The sequence below is a fragment of the Sinocyclocheilus anshuiensis genome, unplaced genomic scaffold (genome assembly GCF_001515605.1).
Source record: "Sinocyclocheilus anshuiensis isolate Anshui unplaced genomic scaffold, SAMN03320099.WGS_v1.1 scaffold1557, whole genome shotgun sequence".
NCBI lineage: Eukaryota > Metazoa > Chordata > Actinopteri > Cypriniformes > Cyprinidae > Sinocyclocheilus > Sinocyclocheilus anshuiensis.
In genome coordinates this window covers 48,325-58,909 of record NW_015539912.1, presented here as the reverse complement: position 1 = coordinate 58,909, position 10,585 = coordinate 48,325, and the positions used below count along the sequence as shown (strand labels likewise).

General features: G+C 39.8%; 1 protein-coding gene across 1 annotated transcript in view; it reads right to left on the bottom strand.

The window, feature by feature from the left end:
* LOC107686377 (78 kDa glucose-regulated protein-like) overlaps positions 1-10,164 on the bottom strand; it is a 29,438-nt gene extending 19,274 nt beyond the window's left edge. Inside the window, exons 1-5 of the mRNA XM_016483345.1 lie at positions 10,103-10,164; positions 1,316-1,533; positions 782-1,013; positions 548-685; positions 344-456 (exon numbers count right to left, since the gene is read on the bottom strand). Coding sequence (XP_016338831.1) covers positions 344-456; positions 548-685; positions 782-1,013; positions 1,316-1,485 — 653 coding nt within the window. The 5' untranslated portion in view covers positions 1,486-1,533; positions 10,103-10,164. The remainder of the gene's footprint in view (positions 1-343; positions 457-547; positions 686-781; positions 1,014-1,315; positions 1,534-10,102) is intronic.
* Between the last annotated feature and the right edge of the window lie 421 nt (positions 10,165-10,585).

The window sequence follows — 10,585 nt, the reverse complement described above, 5'->3', positions numbered from 1 at the left end:
TATATATATATATACATACATACATACATACATACATACATATATATATATATATTTATGGCAACATTTCTAAGTTGACTAAAATAACAAACAATTAATAAAAAATAACATATTTAATATACATATTTATTAATATTTATATATTTTATATATATTTATATTTAAATACATATTTTAAAATAAATTAAAAGAATATAATATAAAAATTAAATCTATATCAAATTATTAATAAAAGCTATAATAGCATATCAATCATACTAAAATAACACTGATGTTGATTTAAACAAACGCCTAGAAGAAAACGACCCATTTTACAACAAAGCAGAAGTAATTCTATATTTACGGCTCATTGATGATCCTCATGACGATCAGGCCGGCGATGGTTCCTGCATCTTTGGTGGCCTGGCGCTGGGCGTCATTGAAATAAGCGGGCACAGTGACCACAGCATGTATGACCTTTAGAAGAGCAGAAACAGATCAGATGTTGAGTTTTACTGCAGTGCAACAGAGATTACATTTTATCTTGGTGTTGGAGACAAAGCTTTACCCTCTCTCCCAGGTAAGCCTCCGCAGTTTCCTTCATTCTAGTCAGAACCATAGCAGAGATTTCCTCAGGGGTGAAAGTCTTCATCTGACCTGATCCGATGTCCAGCTGGATGTGAGGCTTGTTCTTCTTCTCAATAACCTGGAAGAGACACAGCAGTTGTTTAGTGTCCCCATTGAAGACAAAGAGACGTTTAGTTCAAATACAGTTCAAACACAGGCTGGCAGATGCGTTTACCTTAAAGGGGAAGTATTTAATGTCCTGCTGCACAGACGAGTCACCCCATGTGCGGCCGATCATCCTCTTGGCGTCAAAGACTGTGTTCTCAGGATTGGAGGTCAGCTGGTTCTTCGCAGCGTCTCCGATGAGTCGCTCACCTTCAGTGGTGAAGGCCACGTATGACGGAGTGATGCGGTTTCCCTGGTCATTGGCGATGATCTCGACACGGCCGTTCTTGAACACTCCAACACTGTATGGAGTAATATGTATAAGCACAAACTCATATGTTAATTATAGATAATACAGAAATGTTTCAATGCTGAGCATTACTACGAAAAAAAATAAATACACATAAAAAACACTAAATAAATACGTTTTTCATTTTGTTTTTTATTTGTAATAAATTTGCAAAGATTTCAAACAAACTTCTTTCTCAATGTCCTTATGGTGTATTTTTGTAGAATTTTGAGGAAAATAATGAATTTAATCCATTTTGGAAACTGTAATGATCCTGTGAACCCTGTATACGAATCCAAATTCTCAAATTCTCACCATGAGTAGGTCGTCCCGAGGTCTATTCCAATCACTGTCCCAACAATTTCCTTCTTGTATCTTTCCTCCTTGACACTTTCCTTCTTGACACTTTCCTTCTTGTCGTCCTCATCGGTAAACCACCAGCAGGAACTACCAGCCACCAGCAGGAACAGGCAGAGCAATCGCATTTTGATGTTAATCTTGTGTCAAATGGTCACTGATTTCTGTAAAGAGTACTTTAAACATAACGGTCACAGGTCAGGTCATCTAATAAACGTCTATTTGATATCTGATAGGAAACATCCTATAGACGTATTGCAGATGAGCAAACACACAAAAAAATACATCTTGCGGATGTAAATGCAGACATCAAATAGATGTCTCCGTGTGCTATCAGGTTAATAGTCTTTCATTTGCCTGTTTAGACAAGCTTTCCATAAAACAAACAAAACAAGCCCTGCAAATCAATAAAAAAAACACATTATACAGACACTTAATAAGTAATGGCATTTGATGATGTGAATTGCATTTAATATATTATATGAATACAAAACATTTGCAATGGGTTTGTAAAGGCAATTTGCATGTTTTGGTCTAGTTTTCGTTGCATTTCCACCATTTTAACCAGAAGGAGTGTGGTGTTTTTTTTTTTAATTTTTTTTGTTTTATTAATGCTCAAAGACAGTATACAAAGTAATTTAACCACCAACAAATCAAAATGATAGACAATGACAACAAAATAAAATAAAAATAAAATAAATAAATAAATAAAAGAAAAAGGGGGTGTTTAATACATTACAAACTAAAAAAAAAAACATTGAGACTTACGTCATTAAAGATAGGAAAAGAGTTACAAACAGATAAAGATTTTTTAAAGATTTTTTTTGTTCTTAGACAATTGGATCAATGAAAGGTATTGCTCAAATTCTTCAATGAAGTTTGAATGTTTGCATCTGTGAATGTGGAATTTTGCAAGAAGCAAAATCAGATTCACTACATAAACTGTTTTCTTTTAGACTGTTCATACTAAAAACCCAGCATCATTTCCTTCCAAAACAGGACACATTCATTATAAATTTTACTCCTAATGAAACCTAAAATGTCTTGCCAAAATTTCTTTGTAAACGGACAGTTCCAAAAGAGATGAACAACAGTTTCAACAGTCATCTCAAAAAGAGCAACTGGAGGAAATATCACTTTATAATTTTTTCATGTAATGATTTGCAGGACAGAACTTATGAATTGTTTTGTAAGAAATGTCCTTTACTTTATTAGTTAATAAACAAGTATGAGGAAGCATCCACATTTTTTTCCAGTAGAATGTTACCCACTGCATTATTCCAATAAGCAGTCACAGCTGGCAGAGTAATAATATTCTGCTGAAATAATGAGCAGACTATCCTATTATTATTTTTACATGGAGAAGCAAAACACAATTAAGCTACAAAAGTATCAACCAAATTAAGAGAAACTTATTTGACAAAGAATGAGTATGCTTCAGTAAAGCAACAGCACCTGATGGGATAGACCTCATAACTATGGACAAGCATGTGGTGTTTCGAGGCTTTGCACTGAACCTTGTACCTTTGCACTTCTGTTTTGAAATAATACAGCTTAGTTATTTCCGGTTATGTATATTTTCAATGTGCTGTTATCATTTGGTTGACTTAAACTTCTATTAAAATGAGAGTCCACGGGATGATTTCAAAATCCGGATATTTTCAGAGACAGGAGAAGAGATATTCTGATGATTACTGTGTACAGAATTTCCCAAACTCTACAGAACATATCGGTTACGTATGTAACCTTGGTTCCCTGAATAGGGAACAAGATGCTGCGATAGCGTGGGAACACCTTTGCGTGGGAACACCAACTCTGCTGTGAAGGCACAACAATATCTTCACTTCCTGCGGAAGCTGAAGAGAGCCAGCCTCCCACCACCCATTCTCACCACCTTCTACAGAGGAACTGTGGAGAGCGTCCTGGCAAGCTGCATCACTGTGTGGTTTAGAAACTGCAAAACAGCAGAACGCAAGACCCTACAGCGCATAGAGGGGAGGGAGACCCCTATGATCCTCTCAGCTGTCCTCACTATCCAGGACATCTTTCAGGCACGCTGTGTACGCAGAGCTTCTGCCATTGTGAAGGATTCATCTCACCCCTCCCACCATCTGTTTGACCCTCTGCCATCAGGCAGGAGACTACGCAGTATCAGGACCCACACAACAAGGTTCTGCAACAGCTTTTTCCCTCAGGCTGTCAGAATCCTGAATAAGCTGATACACCCACCATCTTACTCCCATTATAAACTGCCTTCCCATCCCATGCCTACAGAAAAACTCCAATGAACATTTGCACACATCTGCACTTGCACTTTAGACACTCTTGCACAACTGCACAATGGTCAGTTTACATACATCCGCACTCAGCCACCCAATGTGTGCTAAAAAAAATTGTGCAAATGCACATTATATTAACATTATATACCTCAATAATGCACTAGCACTTTATTCTTACACTTCTAACATTTCTTACATTACTACAATTTTTACATTCCTACCTCATGGTTATTGCTCTTGTTATGTATAATGTGCTCTTATGTTTAATTCCTGTTGTCATGGACACGTGCGTATACTTGTTTTGTCAATGTCTTGCACCTTGGTCCATCAGAAACGACATTTCGCTCTTCTGTATACTGTGTATGTGGAAGAATGACAATAAAGTTGAGTTGAGTTATTGACCAGTAGCGCATAGCACCGCCCCAAGAATAAGTCACTTATGCTCCATATCAGAGTGCAGCGCGCTATTTCATCAGATTACAAAACAACAATAGGTAAATATATACCACTGGACTGCACGGTCTACATCAGGGGTATCAAACTCAATTCCTGAAGGGCTGAAGCCCAGCAGAGTTTTTTTCCAACCCTGCTCCAACACACAGGCCATGTAGTTTTCAAATAAGCCTGAAGGACTTGACTAGTTGGGTCAGCTGTGTTTAATTAGTGTTGAATCTAAACTCTGCAGGGCTCCGGCCCTCAAGGAATTGCGTTTGACACCCCTGGTCTACATAGATCTTCAATTCCCTCATGGGGCAAAAGCCAAGAGGTCATAAATCACTCCCAATCCCAAAGTTAGGAGGGGACAAAGCCTCTAAGACCTTAACCAGAAGGAATTGCGTTTGACACCCCTGGTCTACATAGATCTTCAATTCCCTCATGGGGCAAAAGCCAAGAGGTCATAAATCACTCCCAATCCCAAAGTTAGGAGGGGAAAAAGCCTCTAAGACCTTAACGAGCCCTGGGCAAAGTCCATGCAAGAAGGGCTGATTGAAGAGTCTGCAGGTCCCGTCTTTTCTAAGAGAGAATAGGGCCACCAAAAGGCCTGTCTTAAAAGTCAAAAACTTTTCTGGCACTGACTCTAATGAAGAATAGAAAATCCTGTGAAGGAATCCGTGCAGGCCAGAAAGGCCTAAACCGTCAATCTCAGCTGAGAACCTAGAACACATTAACATGCTCCACTCAGGGGGCCCACCCACAGTTCATAAATCAAACGGGGAGCCAAATCATACAATGGGCCTGAGTAGCAGATCGGGCCTGAGGGGAACCTCCTAAGGAGGACCAACCAGCAGACTGACCAGATCAGAGAACCATATTTGAGTGGGCCAGAACAGGGAGCCAGAGCATCCATTCCCAGACAATGGAGGAGACAGGGAGAAACAGAGCGGGCAATGCATAGTCATGCTCGAAGCAAATAAATCCACATCTGCTCGTCCAAACCTCTGCATTAGAGGCTCAACCCTTTAGGGTGTAGTGCCCTTGGTCTACGTCCAAAAGAAACAACATACCTCGCCAGGCTGCACAGGGGGTGAGAACGTAGTCCTCCTTGGCGATTCAGGTACAAGACCACAGTATGTTGTCTGTCCTGGCTAGTATGTGATAACCCTCAAATAGGGTGAGAACCGTTTGAGTGCCAGAACCACTGCCAGCATTTCCAAACAATTGTCCACAATGCAGTGAGGCGAGAGATCCCTTGACACTTGACCCATCACTGGAATGGTCTCATGTGGAGCAGGCTTAACTGAATCACAGGGGATGCTGCTGCTGTAAGACCCATCAACCTGCGGCATAAACCTATGTGGAGGAATGTCCTGTTCTGAACTAGATCAGACAGGTTTGTAATGATTGAACGTGTGGGAGACTGACGTGCCTGCATCGTGCAAGAATCCAAGTCCATGCCTAGAAAGGTAGTTTGTTGACTAGCAGCAACACACTCTTATGAAGGTTTACGCGCAATCCTAGGCTCTTCAATTATAGAGTACGAAATCTCAATGAGCTACTGCTGAACCCTGTGATTGAGATATCAGCCAATCATCCAGGTAATTCAAAATACAGACACCCTGGAGCCGCAACGGGGCCAGAGACACGTCCATTTACTTTGCGTTTGAGGAGTCAGAGCCAGTCCGAATGGAAGAACACAGTATTGGCAAGATTTGTTCCAAAAGAAAGCCTGAGTAACTTCCTGTGCCTCTTAACGATCTGGATGTAGAAGTACGTATTCTTAGATCGATGGTCATGAACCAATCTCCAGTTCAGATAGAGACAAGATGGAGTTCTACATCAGCATCTTGAATTTGCTTACTCCAAGCACAAGATTTAGGTGACGCAAGTCCAAATCGAACGCAAACCAGGGTAACACTATAAGTGACAGCATGTCTTCCAAAATGGGTGGTCATGGTAGAAGCTGGATGGTGTAACCATACGACAGACTACTCCTCCCGCATGGGGCCCAGAGACATCTGAGTTGTGGGAAAAACCTCTAAAACAGGAAATAGATCACTCAATTAGACAAGCCAGTGCCAACCGCAGAAGTGGGAGCTTGGATGCCAACATAGACCCTGCACCCTTAGCCTTAGCCTAGGGCTATCTTCTCAATCTCCAAAAGCTAAGGCGCTGAGAATGGTCAAAATCAGTCTGAAATGCAACAAGTGGCGGAACAGCTGACAGAGAGGCAAACACACTTAGAAGTTGCCCACATTCACACAAAAGTTCCAGCTCAATGCAACAGCAGAGCTGACAAGAACAGAGTAATTAGTCATGCAAATCACTGCTTGGTAGCACAAAGCTTGCCATAAGAAAATTACTCTTGCACGTGAACTAATTCACACAGTGGTTCCGCTCAATGCCTTTCCTGATGGGCTGACAAGAATAGAGTAATTAGTCATGCAAAATAGTTTTGGTAGCATGAATTGCCAAAAACCATGTTGCACAACAAATGTGTGTTGCAAAACTCCTCAGAGCCAGCTCAAAGAACAGCGTCCACTATTTGTTCCAGCTCAAAGCAGCAGCGGAGCTGAAAGAATAATAATAATAATTAGTTGGGCACCAGGGGTGTGTCTACATGGTGGCCAGGGCTGGCACCGGCCCCCACTGAAATACAGAGTTCTGGCATGAAACTCTAGATGGCGCAGTCCGATAGGTCTAACTCAATCTGACCTATTTACATCATCACATGGCACTGCTGATTGGTTCTCTCCTGTATCGGTAGCCAATGTGCTCTCTGTTCAACATTCAAATATATGAATAGTGCTTGCGTAGCAGTTGCAGCTTGCTTCAGAACAGTGAAATCAACATCTAAGATAAGTGATTGCTCTTCGAATCCATATCGCTGAGTGTATTGCGTGGTCTGCCTAATTGAATTAAAAAATGAGCAACCATAATCAAGTTTAAGTGTCATGTTAGCAGTTTGCATTGTATGCAGGAGCGAATATTAATCATATTAGCAGCAGCATTTAGCATCTGTGTTTACACAGCTGAAGCAAACGCAGTTTAGGTAATATGTAATCGCTTTGAGGACACGCCGAAAGTAACAGACATGAAACAAGTTCAATGAAATAAGCATTTTTGTGTATGCATTTCAACGGGGGTTCGCCATATACATCGGCGATTATCCCAGCGTTCACGTTCGTTATTTCTAAGGTCGATGTTTTCATTGTGATGAGTGTGTGGTTTATTTCAGCTGCACGCAGCGTCAGAAGCACGCGCTTATCGCAATCATATAAATGACAGTGTTGCGGGAGATGCTGAAGATCACCATCTACGGCTGTAATAGTCAGTTCCGAGTGAAATGCATTATGGGTAGTGTAGTTCGGAGAAATGTGCTCGTGCAACGTGTGCTCTTGCTGTGCTGTGTAATTCAGAAAACGGAGAAAGAACATTTATATTCTGCTTTTATTTCAGTTCATTCAGGTCAGTCCACCCAGGGGTTTTTGTGCACTGTAACTTTGACAACTTTTACCTGCACGAGAGAGTAAAAAGGGATGCATCAGCAATCTTTGTCCGTCTCATCATTGCACGAACATGAATTAACAAGCTGTCACGTTGGGACTGATGAAGTGGAGAAAGTAACAGCAGTTATCAAATGACTAAATTATGATATTTGCTCAGGTGGGTGCTGGGGTCTTATCTATCAGACTGCAACATATATCCATAGAAGATCTATTCCGCCAAGATCAAATACATTAACATTGTCATGTACATTAATTACCATGCCAATCCCTCCGAGAGTTGTCATGACAGAAATCTGGTTGGCCACCCCAGGTGCCCCCCTACCAGATGTCTTGCGACTGGCTTGTTTTATTAAATTTCTAACTGCATCAGTGACGGATCCTGGCATGGGCAATAGGAAGCTTCCTCAGACAGCTTTCTTCTCTTCTGTATACTTTCTATAGCGTTATCTTTATGATAAATGTCGAGAGCGCAGTGATGTAACGCGATAGCGCATCCATTTAATGCGCGATCACGAATCTCTCCACTCACAAGCAGATTTCTTTTGCTCTTGTACAAAACTGGACATGCTCTTTAAAATATACAGTGTTCTCTTATGAATTGGCTCTGCTCTCGCTCGGATATTGCGTGTACACACTCAAACTTTGTCCTTGCATCATTGAAGACAAGAAGAGCTTTTTTAATTCAGGTGACGAGTAGGCTTATCCAACTAAATGGAAGCAAACTGATTATAGTCAGCCTTCCCTAGTTATTTATTATATTACTTAATACTTATTTAAGTGCCTATTGTAAATATGCATTTATTAAATTATTTTATTTAGTGCACTTGTATTTTGTTGTTTGTGTGTATAGTTATACAATAAAAACGTATCAACCAGACCCGGTTTAATATCGTTCCATCCATTGTTATAGTTGTCACTATGTCAATCACTGCTAGTTTGTGAGTGAATTCCGCATAAGTATGGGGATGTCATTCCCGAAACTTTGCAAAGTGTGTGTGGACGAAAAACAAAAGTTATAAATTTTGAATGGATTATAGCCTAGAAAGCTCACAAAGAGCGCTCCCTTAAAAAGCTGTCACTCTTTGTTCATCGCGATCTCACAAAGTTCTGTTATGACCAATAAATCTCTCTACACTGCGCGATCAATCTATTATTTACATCGTGTATACACTCCATATGTTATAATAAGAGGTTTCGATTGTGTAACTCAGCACAGAACAAAAACTGGTGTGTGTTGTAGCCTTTAGATATGAGACAAATCCCGCATGTAGGCTGCTGTCATGAGGATGATGAAAGTCTTTTCATTTGAGTAAAGCCTTTAAGTCCCTTATATTATTTCATGCACCTGCTCTATATATTCTAACATATGACTATTATATGACTAATTGCTTAATAAAAAAACTAAATAAACTAGAATTTGGAAGTAGTCGTGCAAGTAGTCCATTGGTTCAGTTGATTCGAAGCTTCTTCGAAAAGGTTCGTTTCTCCCATGCCTAGATATCTGACCTGATAAGTGTGTAGTAATAAACACTTGTCTAAAGGTCGTGTGTGCGGTCTGTGTCTCTCCTCTCTGAGTCTCAGATGTAACTCGTGGCTCTGTGCTCACCTGTATATAAGCAGGTGTTTTCGGTTTCTGAGATTGTCTGTTTCAGTGGGCAGAGCAAACATGAATATTCATTCGTTTCCCGGACACACGCGTGGAACTGAGAATTTTAGTTGACGCTGCTTGTATCTCAGCAGGTTTAATGGAATATTTAATAAAAAGGTAAACATATTTTCAGAAGTGAACAGTGCTGCCAGATTGGATGGACCAATTCCAGCCCAAAAGCTCACCAAAAACCGCCCACTCCAAAAAGAAGAAGAAAAAAAAACGCCCAGAACATTAACTGTCAAAATAATGCGATTTAATGTTATTGACATGTCAATCAAGTTTGATAAAGACCATTTTTAACTAATTAAAACAAAATAATGACGACAATATAAATAGACATTCCCAGGTAAACGGATCTAATAAGGGGCAAATACATTAGAGAGAATGACCAAATAGGACTAAAATATGCAGGCAGACACTGTCAAAACGGCAATCAAGAAATTAGGGATGATGAAAGTCTTTTCATTTGAGTAAAGCCTTTAAGTCCCTTTAAGTGTTTTTCTTCATTGAATATGTACAATTTATCATGTGGTAACATCTTATTTATTTGATTTTATTCAACCCAAAATATTAACCTGTACATTAGGTTACAGTGATAAAATGAAATCTAAGGGTTAGATGAGGAAGAAATTAGCCGATACCCTCGAAAAAACACATGCATCATTTTCAATGTCAACAGTCAGAATAAGCCACTTTAAATGCAAAAAGTGCCCAATATAAGTGATCGGGAAAAGCAACTAGCAGGTATTTCACACTCATTCATACACACACCACTACAGTAAAAACTGTGTCATTCATTGATATATAGATAAAATAATGTGCGATAATCCGGCACTAAAAAAAATAACCACAACTATAATGCGCTTACCTTCGTGCCACACTTAAACTTCAGACAGAACGAGGAAGTCTTTCGTGAAGTAGCCTACTGAACTCGGCACAGTCTAAACTAATAAAACCCAGCAGCTTTCAAGGATAGGCTACCAGTCTACAGCGTTTAAAAAAAGTCCTGATGCAGGACAGGATCGTGTATTCCCATATTCAGTTTCGATTAGGTTTTGTGCTTTGATTTCAGAGTGAAATTGATAGTAGAGCCTTCGTGTCATCTCCCTCCAGATGTAGGACTATTTTACGTTGTGAGAGTCGTCGCTTTTTATAATTCCTTAGGCTATATGTTAAAAAATCCTTAGGCTATGTTTGACTGATTGGATGCAATAGCCTACATGCACACTAGGTTTGTTTGTTAACCAAAAAATATGTTTGAAAACGGCCAAACAAATGTTGTCCACCTGCCCAAACACTTCATTGAATATGTACAACTTCTCATGTGGTAACATCTAATTTATTTGATTTT